This window comes from Sus scrofa, chromosome 1, assembly GCF_054392235.1.
Source record: "Sus scrofa isolate SSC_HxYL_T2T_F1_AM1 chromosome 1, Sscrofa_HxYL_maternal_Yorkshire_Landrace_v2.0, whole genome shotgun sequence".
Lineage (NCBI taxonomy): Eukaryota > Metazoa > Chordata > Mammalia > Artiodactyla > Suidae > Sus > Sus scrofa.
The window spans coordinates 124,887,501-124,904,340 of record NC_139383.1 but is presented as its reverse complement, the minus strand read 5'-3'; the positions used below and the strand labels follow the sequence as shown (position 1 = coordinate 124,904,340).

General features: G+C 35.1%; 1 protein-coding gene across 3 annotated transcripts in view; it reads left to right on the top strand.

Moving 5' to 3' along the window:
* The window catches only part of TEX9 (testis expressed 9), an 81,165-nt gene that overhangs the window by 28,359 nt on the left and 35,966 nt on the right, over nucleotides 1-16,840 (top strand). For all 3 annotated transcript variants that reach the window (XM_013992952.3, XM_013992953.3, NM_001244599.1), the window contains 3 exon segments: nucleotides 4-182; nucleotides 3,213-3,295; nucleotides 3,734-3,907. In XM_013992952.3, coding sequence (XP_013848406.1) covers nucleotides 4-182; nucleotides 3,213-3,295; nucleotides 3,734-3,907 — 436 coding nt within the window.

Sequence of the window (16,840 nt, the reverse complement as noted above, 5' to 3'; positions counted from 1 at the left end):
TAGTGTAAAATTGAAATACTCTGATGTACGAACTGCCAATGATGTTGCCATTCCAGAGGATTTCTCAGACTTTTCTCTTGCAAAAACAATTAGCAAAATTGAAGGGCAACTGGAGGAAGAAGGCTTACCAGATTATATAGATGATGATATTTTTTGTGGTGTTAGTAAAGACATTGGATCTGGTAGGGTTTTTTGTTTTTTATCCTTATATCACTACTACTTAGAAAAAGATATTTGGGAACTATTTTTCTCACATTTAAAAAATGTGTTATGATGTTTTACATTTGTTTGATAGATGAACTAAAATTGGTAGAGTCAATAATTGTTGAAAATGAATGATGAGTAAGTAGTGTTTCATTGGACTAGTCTCGTTACTTTTTGTCTTTTTTTTTTTTTTTTTTTTTTAAGTTTTTAGGGCCGTACCCACATCATACGGATGTTTCCAAGCTAGGGGTCGAATTGGAGCTACTGCCAGCCTGGACCACAGCCACAGCAACTCGGGGTATGAGCCTCATCTGCAACCTATACCACAGCTCACAGCAAAGCCAGATCCCTAACCCATTGAGTGAGGCCAGGGATCAAACCTACATCCTCATGGATACTAGTTGGATTTGTTACTGCCATGCCACAATGGGAACTCCCTCACCACTTTTATGTGATTAATATTTTCCACTATAAAAAGTAAAAATAAAAAACCCTATCTGGTATTGATTTCATTCACCACTTTTCAACTAAGGTTAAATGCCCCATAGCTTATCATTAAAACACTGAAATAATTTTTAAAGACTATGTTTATTTGAATTCCTTTCATTTAATGTTACTGAATTCTCTTTATCGTATGTTAAATCAACACATATTAAAGGATAAATGAATTAATGATGTAACATCAGGTAAAATAATCAAGTAAGTTTTTTAGTGAATGTTATTTTGTCTTATAAACTTATTCTCTGCATACCACTAGAAAAATAATACTTAGTCTAGATCCATCTAAAAACATCCTGTTAGTTACCAGTAATGCCTCTAAAATTGGAGTTCCCATCGTGGCGCAGTGGTTAACGAATCCGACTAGGAACCATGAGGTTGCGGGTTCGGTCCCTGCCCTTGCTCAGTGGGTTAACGATCCGGTGTTGCCGTGAGCTGTGGTGTAGGTTGCAGACACGGCTCAGATCCCGCGTTGCTGTGGCTCTGGCATAGGCTAGTGGCTACAGCTCTGATTCGACCCCTAGCCTGAGAACCTCCATATGCCACGGGAGAGGCCCAAGAAATAGCAAAAAGACAAAAAAAAATAAATAAATAAAAAATAAAATTGTTGAATTTATGAGGAACCACCTATGCTATTTAAAAAAAAATAAGGCAGTTGAGTGGTTAATGCTAAATTAAGTAATTGTGGGTTCAGGCAAACTGCTCAGCCCCTCTGTAATAGCAATTTCTTCATTTGAAACTTCTACAGTTTGTATTAGATGATCGTGAAATTTATCTTTAAAAGTCTCTGATTCTGTGAAAATTGTAACAGCTTACATAGGTAATGATTATTGTGCTCCATGCTAGTCAGTCATAAATGAAGAATAATTCATTTATGCATTTGTTACATTGAATGACCTATCCAAGCTTTCTGGGGCTAATTGTTAGGAGTGATGGTAAGTGAAACAGAAAGCTACCTCCATGCTTCTGTTAAGATGCCTTCAGGGACAAAATGGTTAGACACTGGCTGTCCTCAGTTTCACAGTCACCCGTGGTCTTGTTACCAAGTTCTTCCTCCCATATATGGGAAACAGCACAGAGGACCTTAAATTGCTGCTTTTTTCCCCCTCTTGTTTCTGAATTGCCTCTCTGCCACTTTGCATTCCTTTCTTCCCTTTTGGCTGAGGTATCTCCCATTTTAGGGGAGTTTTTGCTTACTCTACATGATTGCCTTGAATGGATGGGTTATGTGCAGTAGAAAACAACTTAAAAAAAGTAGTTTAGTAGCACAGCCTGCTTTGTAAAACTATAGTTGGGATGGGATAGGAGGGAGGGTTAATGCTGTGGACCTCTAGAGACAGAGCACTCAGCTCCTTGATGATATACTAATGTTAGAGTTGGGGAGAGAAAGAGAAGGGAAAAGTCATGCTTTCCTATTCTTTCTTTCTTCTCTTTCTTCCTAGAGACCAACTACTGTAAACTTCACACTTTTAAGTTTATCATTTCCCTTCTGTCCTCCGCTAACCTGGAGTTACATGAGGCTAGAAGGAGAGTTGAGGCTGGAGAAATCTTGATGAGGCTAGAGCCAACCAACATTCACAGCTCCTTCATAACACTTTATAAGAGGAGCTTTGAAACAGGAACTGTGCATGTATATTTATGTGCTCTGTGGGATTAATCCTAATGACCTCTCAGAGACTATTCAGTGTTTAGTGAAGATAAGCTACATGAAGGCAAAGTTTGTCTTTTAATATCCCTATTATTCCTAGAACATAGTAGAACTTAATATATATCTTTTTAATGAATGATTGAATGAATTACGAGGTCTAAGTTCAGTTTTCACTTTATTTACTTTATAATGAATTACGAGTTCTAAGTTCAGTTTTCACTTTATTTACTTTTATAGGCCTGAAAACTGCAAAGATGTTATTGAATAAAGGACTTTTGCTAGCAATGAAATGCCAAAGGTAGATCTTAATGAAGGTTTGTGATAGAAAGATTTGACAGAAAGTTTAGTGTAATTTTTTTGCTTCTAAGACAGACTACATTTTAACTGGAATTGGGACATGTGTTACAGTCAATGGCGTTTTATAATCACAGTGGCTGATATTGAAGTTAAGTTTTGCTAGATAGGATTTGTGTTTGCTTCTGTCAAACACTTGGGGGCATGACTCACCTGAGACCACTTTAAATTCTGGTGTTTTAGACCACCTTGCTACATATGAATTCAGTCTGCAAACTTATATGAGTACTGGCTTACGGTTGGAATTCTCAGAGAGGTTTTTGGGTTCTTTCCCCCATATTTACTCAATTCCAGTCTTGAGATATGACTAGTTCCTTTCTGTTTGGTGGATTTTTCATTTACTTTTACTTTAGAGGTGTTTAGTGTCTTTAGTGTTCTCAAACAGGAATCTCCTATTAGACTCCCCATCTTGAGCATTTTTTCCCTCATAAAGTAATGGTTTATCTTACACTGATGACATCTTAGATTCAGTGGAATGAAATAAATATTATTATTTAAATTGACACAGAAGCACAGATCAGATTTTTGAAGGCCAAACTCCGTGTTATGCAAGAGGAATTGGATAATGTTGTATGTGAATGCAATAAAAAGGTAAGTTTTTAAAACCTTTTAGAATAAATACTCTAATATTTAAAAACATTTTAGGAGCAGTTTTCAATTTTATTTTAAAAACAGCTTCATTGAGGTATAATTCACAGTTAAATTTTAAATTTAAAAATTGTGTGTAAATACTGAACACACAATTTATTCTATTCTGAGATATTGAATTTTCACAGAGCTGAAGAAATTTAAATACTTGTTAGCAATTAGAGTACTCTATGTTAGACTTACAAGTGTAAGCTATTAAATGCCAGTAAACATCTGACTTCCATTTTGGGGGAAGAAAATGGAATGTAGTTTTGTTTTTTCCTTGTATAATAGGTATTAATATCTCTTCAAAGATCATACAAAGCTCCTTTGTTTTCTGCTTTATGTTTTGATACAAAATACTGTGTATTTTTTTCATATAACATAATTTCATAACTATAGGAGGATGAAATTCAGGATTTAAAGTCTCAACTGAAAAATTTTGAAGAAGATTGTGTGAAACAGCAGCGAACAATTAATTTGCAGCAGTCTCAAATAGAAAAGTATAAAACTCTTTTCGAAGAAGCAAACCAAAAATGTGATGGATTACAGCAACAGTTGTCTTCAGTAGAAAGGGTAATAATTTTGCTATTTTTCCTAATCTAATTCCAAAGATACACAAAATCATTAAAGTCTCATGTTTGCGCAAATACCACTTTTCACAGTTTAGTTATTTTATTAGTGTTTACTAAAAATTCTTCCTCCATTATTGAGCTAGTAGCTTTATCGAGATATAATTCACATAATCTCATCCTTTAAAGTGTACAACTTAGTGGCTGTTTGTATATTCATAGTATTGTGCGCCCATCACTAGTTTTAAGTTTAGAACATTTTCATCACCCATAAAGTCACCCTTACCTTTTAGCCTCAGTACCTCAGACCTCTTTCCCCAGTCCACACCCGTCCTAGGCAATCTTTTCATTCATTTTCTGTCTTGATATATTTGCCTACTCTGGCCATTTCTGGATATGTAGAATCTTATAGTATGTGATATTTAGTAACCAACATTTCTCTCTCTATCTCTCTCTTTTTTTTTTTTTTGTCTTTTTGCCATTTCTTGGGCCGCTCCTGCGGCATATGGAGGTTCCCAGGGTAGGGGTCTAATTGGAGCTGGAGCTGCCAGCCTATGCCAGAGCCACAGCAACGCAGGATCCGAGCCGCATCTGCGACCTACACCACAGCTCATGGCAACACCGGATCGTTAACCCACTGAGCAAGGGCAGGGATTGAACCCTCAACCTCATGGTTCCTAGTCGGATTCGTTAACCACTGCGCCACGACAGGAACTCCCATTTTTCTCTTAATGTAATATTTTTAGCCTTTATTCACATTGTAGCTTGTATCAGCACTCCATTGCTTTTTATGGAGTAATATCCCTTCTTATAGAGTATATGGATGTGAAACATTTTATTATATGTTTATCAGTTGATGGACATTTGGGTTGTTTCTACTTTTTGGCTGTTTTGAATATTGCTTCTATGAATATTCAAGTACAAGTTTTTGTTTTCCTTGGGCATATTCCTAGAGGCAGAATTGCTGGATTACAACCTTATGTTTAACCTTTTGAAGAACTGCAGACTGTTTTCCTAACCAGCTACACCATTTTTACGTTTCTCCCAGCAAAGGACTCCAGTTTTTCCACATCTTACCAACACATGTCAAATTGGGGGTACCAATCCCCTGTGGATACTGAGGGCTGACTATACATCTTTTGAGTGCTATATGCCAGATAAATCACATTTTACAGAATGCGAAACTGAGTCTCAGAGGTTAAGTTCTCTGAGTTGTGACAAATGCATAGTCACCTAGCCGTCACCACAACTGAGATATAGAACACGTTCATCATCCCCCAAAATTTCTTTATGGATTTTATCCAGTCCTTTCCCTACTCTCAGCCTCAGGGCTATTCTGTTTTTGATTCTTATATTTCGGCCTTTTCCAGAATGTCATATAAATAGAAGTACATAGTTGCCTAAAAAGTTTTAGTTTTTTTCACTTAGCATATAGCATTTAAAAAATTCATCCATGTTGTGTAGTCTGTTCCCTTTTATTGTTGACTGTAACATTGAATGGATATACATTTTGTTTACCTACTCATCTGGAAAGAAAAATTAATTATGGTTTCTAATAGTCTAAGCCTATACTGTCCAAAATGGTAGCCACTCATCATATGTGCTTAGTCCAAATTGTGACATACTATAAGTATAAACATCAAATTTTGAAGATTAAATACAAAAAAGATATAAAAATCTCAATGTTTTTATGTTGGCTATATATAAAATAATATTTTGGATATATTGAGATAAGGGAAATACACTTATATTCTACCTATTTTTTCTTAAAGTGGCTACTAGAAAATTTTAAATTACATAGTTTGTGTAACATTTCTTTTGCTTTAAGAAATAAAGGCAAGTGGTCTAAGAGAAAAACAAGATATTATGTCTGGGACAAAAACTGTTTTAAATTGCCATTTTACTATTTATCATCATACATCTAAGCTGTGGCCATATCACTGCTCTAGTTTCAGATAATTTTGAAACCTCACCTACATTTTTGATTCTTTTCTTGTTCTTGGCCCTTACACCCAATCCTATACATTCTTTCATACAAATATTTTTCATTTATCTCTTCAATTCCCTTTGCTGCTTCTTGGCTCAGGCTGTTATTATCTTATTTCTGAATCCTCCTCACTGGTTGTTTATGTCCTTTATCTTTTCCTTATCCATGGTATTCTGTACTCTGTAAAAAGATCAGTATTCTCATTGATTATAGCTCTACTTTTATATGGGCACAAAAGGAACTAATATTTTTTGAGTGCTATGTGCCATACATATCACATTTTATATATAGAAAGGGAAACTGAGTCTGATAGGTTAAGCAAATTACCTAAGGTCATATGGGAGTGGCAGATCAGTATTCAAACTGTGTTTGTCTGACTACAAATCATATAAACTCTTTCTTTAAGTTGCCAAAGTTAAATGGACTTGAACACACAGTTGTTCCAAAATCTCGTTGTTGTTTAGAGTTAAGTATTAGAAACTTTTAGTTCATAACAAATGTTCCAAGGAATTATGATACATTGGCTAGCTGAAAACTTGTAGAAAAACTTGTACTGGCTCTCAATTTCTCTATTTACCTACCAGCCAGAGAGACGTAACAACTCTCCTGGGTTAAGTGAAACTCAAGATGGAATCTTTCTTTGCCAATTCCATTCATTTTTTATATCTCTAGAAACAAGTCTCAATGTACAGTTCACACAAATGCAAAACAGAACTTAAGTTTGATGTAGTTGTTCTATAAACCTGTGAAAATCAAGTAGTAAAACATTGTTATGCATATTAACTTACTTTAGGGGCTAATACTAACAGATGGAGTCATTATAAAAACAAAAAAACAGAAAGCATTTTACTCCAACTTTAGATTTTTGTTTTTTTCTATTAATGATCTGTTTAAAAATCAGCTTTATTGAGGAATAACTTAAATACAATAAAATATATTAATTGTACAGTTCATTGAGTTTTACAAGTTAATATATCATTATAGTCACCATGATCAAAATTTTAAAAATTTGTTATCACCCCTCCAAAATTTCCTTTGTTATCACCCCTCCAAAATCCCCATGCAGCCACTGATTTGCATTCTTTCACTATAGATTAGTTTCCTTGTTCAAAAATTGCATATAGATGGAATCCTAAGAATGTACCTTTTTGTATCTGTCTTCTTCAGTTTAATATTTTTGAGATTCATAAGTGTTGTTTTATATTTTATGGTTCATTGACTTGTATTATTGAGTAGTATTTATTTATGGATTTACTACATTTCATCTATTCAATAGTTGATGGACTTTATTTCTAGCCCTGGACTTTAAGAAATAAAGCCGCCATGAATTTTCATGTACAAGTGTTTCATGTACAGGTGTTTTGTGTAGACCCATGCTTTTATGTAGACACACTCAATATCATTAATGATGTTGGATAAATACTTAGGAGTAAAATTTCTGAGTATTATGGAAAGTGTATGTTTAACTTTTTAAGAAACTGTCAAACTGTGTTCTAAAGTTGATTGTATCATTTTTCATTCTCACTAGGAATACGTTGCTATATATCCAACACCTGGTATTGGCCATCTTTTAATTATTAGCTACTCTAGAGGGGCTGAAGTAGTATCTCATTGCAGTTGCATTTGTATTTCCTTTATAACAATTGATCTTGAGCATCATTTCATATGCTTATTGGACATTTGTCTGGCTTCTTTTGTGATGTATCTGTTCAATTTTTTTGCCCAGTTTTTAGACACTGAGTTGTAGTAAGAGTTCTTCATTTCCTTATATAATTTCTTTGTTAGAAAGTATATGTATTTTGGGCTTTTTAATTTTCTTAATAGTGTCTTTCAGAAGGCAAAGGCAGCAGTTTCAAATTTTGATGAATTCTAATATATTATTTTTTGTGTAGTTATAAGATTTTTTTCATTCTATTCAAGAAATCATTGCCAACAAATTTAACTAGTATATACAAGTCTATTTGGATTTTCCACTATGTTTTGAGTCAGTTTTGGTAATTTATGTTTTTTAAGAAATTTTTCCAAGTCATCTAAGTAGTCAAATTTATAAGCATAAATTTGTCCATAATATTCCTCTATTTTAAATTTTTTTAATATTTTAATTACTGTTAATTACCTCAGTTTCATTCATGATATTAATGATTTGTCTTTTCTCTGTTTTATTCTTAATCAGTCTAGTTAGATACTTATCAATTTCATTGAACTTTTCAGTGGATTAGCATTTTATTTAATTGATTTTTTCTGTTTTCTACTTCATTAATTTCTAACCTTATCTGTAGCATTTCCATCATTTTTATTTAGACTTAATTTGTTCTTATTTTTCAGGATTCTTAAGACAGAAGCTTAGATAACTGATTTTCTCCTTTTTTTCTTTCCTAACATAAGCATTTATAAATGTAAATGTTGCTTTATCTGCATCCCACAAACTTTGATAGTCTTTATTTTCATTGAGTTCAAATTATTTTCTAATTTCCTCCCTGATATTTCTTGATCACTGGTTTATTTAGAAGTGTATGTTGCTCACAAAGCCTACAGCAAGCCCCCGTACCAACTTCAGCCACAAGGGGGGCAAACACCAGAAGTAAGAGAGGCTACAACTCTATTGTCTGAAAAAAGGACACCACACCAAAAACCTATAAAAATGAAAAGACAGAGAACTATAACTCAGATAAGGCATAAAGAAAAAACCCAGAAAAACAGCTAAATGATTTGGAGATTATCAACCTTCAGGAAAAAGACCTTAGACTGTTGATACTGAAGATGATGCAAGACATTGGAAATAAGCTAGAGGCAGACATTGATAACTTACAGAAAACATTGAGCACAGAAACACATGATTTAACACTTAAGCAAGCATAGATGCAAAATAGGATAACTGAAATAAAAAATTCATTGGAAACAACCAACAACAGAATATACAAAGCAGACAAATGAATAAGCAGGGTAGAGGACAGACTAGTAGAAATTACGGATGTGGAACAGAAAAGAGAAAAAAGATTGAAGAGAAATGGAAATATATTCCATGCTCCTGGTGTGGAAGAATTAATATTGTAAAAATGGCCATACTACACAAAGCAATCTACAGATTCAATGAAATCCCCATCATTACCCATGACATTTTTCACAGAAGTAGAACAAACAATCCAAAAATTTATATGGAACCACAAAAGACCCAGAATTGCCAAAGCAATTCTGAGGAACAAAAACCAAGCAGGAGGCATAACTCTTCCAGACTTCAGGCAATATTACAAAGCCACAGTAATCAAGACAGTGTGGTACTGGTATCAAAACAGACAGACTGACCAATGGAACAGAAGAGAGAACACAGAAATAAACCCAGACACCTATGGTCAATTAGTCTTCAACCAAGGAGGCAAGAACATAAAATGGGAAAGACAGTCTTTTCAGCAAGTATTGCTGAGAAACCTGGACAGCTGCATGCAAATCAATGAAACTAGAACACACCCTCACACCATGCATGAAAATAAACTCAAAATGGCTCAAAGATTTAAATGTAAGACAAGACACCATCAAACTCCTGGAAGAGAACATAGGCAAAACATTCTCTGACATCCACCTTACAAATGTTTTCTCAGGTCAGTCTCCCAAAGCAATAGAAATAAAAACAAAAATAAACCACTGGGACCTGACAAGCTTTTGCACAGCAAAGGAAACCAAAAAGAAAACAAAAAGGCAACTTACAAAATGGGAGAAAATAGTTTCAAATGATGCAACTGACAAGGGCTTAATCTCTAGAATATACAGGCAACTTATACAACTCAACAGGAAAAAAGCCAACTACCCAATTGAAAAATTGGCAAAAGACCTGAATAGACATTTCTCCAAGGAAGATGTACAGATGGCTAACAAGCATGTGAAAAAAAGCTCAACCTCACTGTTTATTTGACAAATGCAAATCAAAACTACCACGAGATACCACCTCACACCAGTCAGAATGGCCATCAAAAATAACAAATGCTGGAGGGGGTGTGGAGAAAAGGGAACCCTCCTGCACTGTTGCTGGGAATGTAAGCTGGTACAGCCACTATGGAGAACAGTATGGAGATACCTTAGTTAACTATACATAGAACTATGATATGACACAGCAATCCCACTCTTGGGCATATATCCAGACAGAACTTTACTCAAAAAAGACACATGCACCCGTGTGTTCATTGCAGCACTATTTATAATGGCCAAGACATGGAAACAACCTAAATGTCCACTGACAGATGATTGGATTAGGAAGATGTGGTATATATACACAATGGAATACGACTCAGCCAAAAAAAGAACAAAATAATGCCATTTGCAGCAACATGAATGGAACTAGATACCCTCATACTAAGTGAACTAAGCCAGAAGGAGAAGGACAAAACCAGATGATATCACTTATATCTGGAATCTAGTATAAACGGCACAACTGGACCTTTCTACAGAAAAGAAAATCATGGACATGGAGAACAGACTTGTGGTTGCCAAGAGGAAGGGGGAGGTAGTGGGATGGATGGGGTGCTTGGGGTTAATAGATGTAGACTGTTGCCTTTGGAATGGATTAGCAATGAGATCCTGCTGAGTAGCACAGGGAAGTATGTCTAGTCATTTATGATGGAGCATGATAATGTGAGAAAATAGAATGTATACATGTATGTGTAACTGAGTCACCATGCTGCACAGTAGAAAAACAAATAAAAGGGAAAAAGAAAAGAAGAGAGGAGTTCCCATCGTGGCGCAGTGGTTAACAGTCCGACTAGGAACCATGAGGTTGCGGGTTCGGTCCCTGCCCTTGCTCAGTGGGTTAACGATCCGGCGTTGCCGTGAGCTGTGGTGTAGGTTGCAGACGCGGCTCGGATCCCGCGTTGCTGTGGCTCTAGCGTAGGCTGGTGGCTATAGCTCCGATTCGACCCCTAGCCTGGGAACCTCCATATGCCGCAGGAGTGGCCCAAGAAATAGCAAAAAAAAAAAAAAAAAAAAAAATTGCCCATTGAGAGACAAGCAAACCAACCAACATAAAAAAAAAAAAAAAAAAAAAAAAAAGAAAAGAAAAGAAATGAAGAGAGTCTCAGAGAACTCTGGGACAATGTTAAACATACCATATTATAGGGGTGCCAGAAGGATAAGAGAGACAGAAAGGGACAGAAAAAAATATTCGAAGAGATAATAGCCGAAAACTTCCCTAACATGGGAAAGGAACCACTCACTCAAATCCAGGAAGCACAACGAGTACCATAAAATAAATCCAAGGAGGAACACCCCGAGACACATAGTAATCCAAATGACCAAAATTAAAGACAAAGACAAAATCTTGAAAGCAGCTAGGGAAAAGAAACAAATAACATACATACAAAGAAACCCAGAGAAGGTTAGCAGCAGATTTTTCAGCAGAAACTCTGCAGGTCAGAAGGGAGTGGCAGGATATACTTAATAGGATGAAAGGAAAAAACCTCCAACCAGGATTACTTTACCCAGCAAGGCTCTCATTCAGATTTGAAGGAGAAATCAAAAGCTTTACAGATAAGCAAAAGCTAAGAGAATTGAGCACCACTAAACCCGCTTTACAACAAATACTAAAGGAACTTCTCTAGGCAGAAAAAAAAGGACACAACCAGAAACAAAACCACCACAAATGACAAGGTTCACCAGTAAAGGTATATATACAGTAAGGATACGAAATCATCCATGCACAATTATGCTACCGAAATCAGAAATCCTGAGAAGAGGAGGGTGCAAATGCAGGAGGAGATGCACTTCCAATTAAGAGACCAACACTTAAAACAATCTCATATATATATATATATATATAAATACACCGCCCCCCACACACTTCTATATCAAAACTTCAGGGTAACTACAAACCAAAAATCTACAATTGATACACAAACAGATAAGAAAAAAAATCAACTCAAATACAACCCTAAAGATAGTCCTCAAACCCCAAGAGGAGAGAATAAGAGAAGAAGGGAAGAAAAAAGAGCAACAAAAACAAATTCCAAACAGTTAATAAAATGGTGATAAAAACACACATATCCCATAATTACCTTAAATGTCAGTGGACTAAATGTCCCAACCAAAAGACATATGCTCGCTGAATGGATACAAAAACAAGACCCATATATATGTTGTCTTCAAGAGACTCACTTCACTTCTAGGGACACATACAAATTGAAAGTGAGAGGATGGAAGACAATATTCCATGCAGATGGGAGTCAAAAGAAAGCTGGAGTAGCATATTAGACAAAATAGACCTTAAAATGAAGAATATTTTAAGAGACAAGGAAGGTCACTACAGAATGATCAAAGGATCAATCCCAGAAGAAGATACAACAATTTTAAATATTTATGTACCCCACATAGGATCACCACAGTATATAAGGCAACTGCTAACAACCTTAAAAGGAGAAATTGACAATAACACAGTAATAGTGGGGGACTTTAACACCCTACTTATAGCAACGGACAGATCATCCAGACAGAAAATCAATAAGGAAACACAGGCCCTGAATGAAGCATTAGACCAGATGGACTTAATAGATATTTATAGGACATTCCATCCAAAAGCAACAGAATACACATTCTTCTCAAGCGCACACGGAACATTCTCTGTGACTGATCACATCCTGGGCTACAAATCAAACCTCAGTAACATTTAAGAAAATTGAAATCATACCAAGCATCTTTTCCAACCACAATGCTATACTATTGGAAATCAACAAAAAGCAAAAAACTGAGAAAAACACAAACACATGGAGAACAAATAACATGATACTACCCAACTAATGGATCACTGAAGAAATCAAAGAGGAAATTAAAAAATACCTAGAAGCAAAAGACAACAAAGACACAATACTGCAAAACCAATGAGATGCAGCAAAAAGCAGTTCTAAGAGGGAGGTTTATAGCAATACAAGCCTACCTCATGAAACAAGAGAAAGCTCAAATGAACAACCTAACTTTACATCTCAAGCAGCTAGAGAGAACAGACAAGACCTAAAGTTAATAGAAGGAAAGAAGTCTTAAAGACCAGAGCAGAAATAAAAGACACAGAAAAGAAGAAAACCATAGAAAAGATCAATGAAAGTAAAAGCTATTTCTTTGAAAAAAATCAACAGAATTTATAAACCCTTAGCCAGACTTATGAAGAAAAAAAGAGGACTCAAATCAATACAATTAGAAACGAAAAAGAAGAAATAACAAAGGACATCACAGAAATTCAAAGGAGCATAAGAGACTACTACATGCAAGTATGTGCTAATAAAATGGAAAACCTAGAAGAAATGGACAAATTCTTAGAAGAGTACTGTCTTCCAAGACTATACCAAGACGAAATAGAAAAGTTGAATGGACCAATCACAAGTTCTTGAATTGAAAATTTGATTAAAAAACGTCCAACCAACAAAAGTCCAGGACCAGATGACTTCACACGTGAATTCTATCAAACATTTAGAGAAGAGCTAACACCTATCCTTTTGAAACTATTCCAGAAAATTGCAGAGGAAAGAACACTTCCAAACTCATTCTATGAGGCCACCATCACCCTGAAACCAAAACCAGACAAAGATATCACACAAAAAAACAAAATTACAAGTCAATTTCACTAATGAACATAGATGCAAGAATCCTCAGCAAAATACTGGCAAACCAAATCCAACAATACATTAAAAGCATTGTACATCATGATCAAGTAGGATTTATCCAGGGATGCAAGGACTCTTCAATAACAGTGAATCGATCAGTGCGATACACCACATTAACAAACTGATGAATAAAAACCACATGATCCTCTAAATAGATGCAGACAAATCCTTTGACAAAATCCAACACCCATTTCTTATGAAAAAAAAAAAAAAACCTTCAGAAAGTGGGCATAGAGGGAACCTACCTCAACATAATATAGGCCATATTTGACAAACCTACAGCTAACATCATTCTTCATTGTAAAAAGCTGAAAGAATTCCTGCTGAGATCAGGAACAAGACAAGGATGTCTGCTCTCACCACCAGACATCACCAGAGAAGTAAAAGAAATAAAAGGAATCCAAATTGGAAAGGAAGAAGTAAAACTATCACTATTTGCAGATGACATGATGCTATACCCAGAGAATCCTAAAGACTCTACTAGAAAACTGTTAGAGCTCATCCATGTATTTGACAAAGTCACCAGATCCAAAATTAATACACAGATATTGACTGCATTTCTATATACTAACAACAAAAGATCAGAAAGAGAAATTAGGGAGGCAATCCTGTTTAGCATCGCATCCAAAAGAATAAAATATTTAGGAATAAACCTACCTAAAGAGACAAAAGACCTGTACTCTGAAAAGTGTAAGATGCCAATGAAAGAAATCAAAGATGACACAAACAGATGGAAAGACATACCATGCTCTTGGATTCGAAGAATATACTACCCAAGGCAATCTACAGATTCAATGCAATCCCTATCAAATTACCAAGGACGTTTTTCACAGAACTAGAACAAAATATTTTAAAGTTTGTTTGGAAGCACAAAAGACCCAAAATAGCCAAAGCCATCCTGAAAAAGAAAAATGGAGCTGGAGGAATCAGGCTCCCAGACTTCAGACCATACTATGTAGCCACAGTCACCAAAACCATATGGTACTGGCCCAAAGACTAAAGTATAGATCAGTGGAACAGGATAGAAAGCCCAGAATTAAACCCACACACCTACATCCAACTAATCTATGACAAAGGAGGCAAGAATATATGATGGAGAAAAGACAGCCGCTTCAATAAGTGGTGCTGGTTAAACTGGACAGCCACATGTAAAGGAATGAAATTAGAACACTGGCTAACACCATACACAAAAATAAACTCAAAATGGGTTAAAGACCTAGAAATAAGACCAGACACTATAAAACTCTTAGAGGAAAACACAGGCCAAACACTCTCTGACATAAACGACAGCAACATCTTCTGAGATCCACGTCTTAGAGTAATGACAATAAAAACAAAAATAAATAAATGGTACTTAATTAAACTTAAAAGTTTCTGCACAGCAAAGGAAACCCTAAACACAATGAAGAGACAACCTACAGAATGGGAGAAAATATTTGCAAATGAAGAAACTGGCAAGGAATTAATCTCCAAAATTTATAAACACCTTCTGCAGCTCAATACCAAAAAAACACAACCCCATTAAAAAATGGGCAGAAGATCTAAACAGACAATTCTCCAAAGAAAGACATACAGATGGCCGAAAAACTCATGAAAAGATGTTCAACATCACTCATTATTAGAGAAATGCAAATCGAAACCACTCTGAGGTACCACCTTACATGGGCCAGAATGGCCATCATCAAAAAGTCTACAAACAATAAGTGCTGGAGAGAGTATGGAGAAAAAGGAACCCTATTACACTGTTGGTGAGATTGTAAATTTGTGAAACCACTGTGAAAAACATTATGGAGTTTTCTCAGGAAAGTAAAAATAGAATTACCATTTGATCCAGCAGTTCCACTATTGGGCATCTATCCAGAGAAAACCATGACTCAAAAAGGCACATGTACTCCAGTGTTCATTGCAGCACTATATACAGTAGCCAAGACATGGAAACGCCCTAAACAGAGGAGTGGATAAAGAAGATGTGGTACATATACACAATGGAATATTGCTAAGACATAAAAAGGAAAGAAATAATGGTACTTGCAGCAACATGGATGGACCTAGTAATTATCGTGCTAAGGGAAGTCAGTCAGACAATGAGATGCCAGAATCAAATGCTATTGCTTACATGTGGAATCTAAAAAAGGGACACAATGATCTTTGCAGAACATATGCTGACTCACAGACTGAAAAACTTATGGTTTCCAAATGAGACAGGTTTGGAGGTGGGGGATGCACTGAGGGTTTGGGATGGAAATACTGTAAAATTTGGTTGTGATATTGTTGTACAACTATAAATGTAATAAAATTCATTGAGTAATTTAAAAGAAAACAACAGCAAAAATAGAAGTGTATGTTGCTTAATTTCTAAATATTAAGGATTTTTCGTGTTTTTTGTTAAATGATTTCCAACAATTTTGGATATGAAAACCAACTTTATGATTTTGTTCTTTTAAAATTTGTTCCAACTAGTTTTATGGATCAGCATTTGGCCTTTCTTGATAAATGCTTCATGTACATTTGAAATGATATGTGCTATGCTATTGAAGGGAGTTTTCTGTAAGTATTGATTAGGCCGGCCATATATGGTGATAGTATCATTCAAATGTTGTATGTCCTTATGGATTTTCTACTCATTCTTTTAATTATTGAGAGAGAGGTGCTTGTGTGAAATTCTCTGAGTAGAATTGTGGATTTGTCTGCTTTCCTTTTGGTTATATTCATTTTGGCTTCATGTATTTTCATTTTCTCTGTTGGATGCCTGCACATTAAGGATTAAAATGGTGTTTTGATCATTGCCCTTTATACTTATTAAATATTATTTTTCAAAGTCTATGATAATATTCCTTGCTGCAACTCTACATTGTCTAATATTTGTGTTGTAATTGCAAATTTATTCTTAACATTTGCATGGTATATCTTTTTTCATCCTTGTACTTGTAATACCTTTATCCTGAAAATGGGTTTGTTATAGACACCATATAATTGGCTTTTTCTTCTTTATCCACTGTGATAGTCTCTTATTGGAATGTTCAGACTATTTACATTAATGCAGATTTTGATGTTTGGATTTAAATCTATCTTTCTGTTTGTTTTCTACTTTTCCTAGGTGTACTTAGCTACTTGTTTTCTTTTGAATTGAATATTTTTAGTATTCCATTTTCTCCTCTATTAGCTATATATAGTCTTAGATTTAGGGTTTACAATATGCATATTTAACATATCACAGTCTACCTTCAACTCATGTATACTGTTTCATATATAATTCCCTCATCTAGTATATTCCATCTGCTTCCTTTGTTGTGATGCATTTTTTATTTTTATTTTT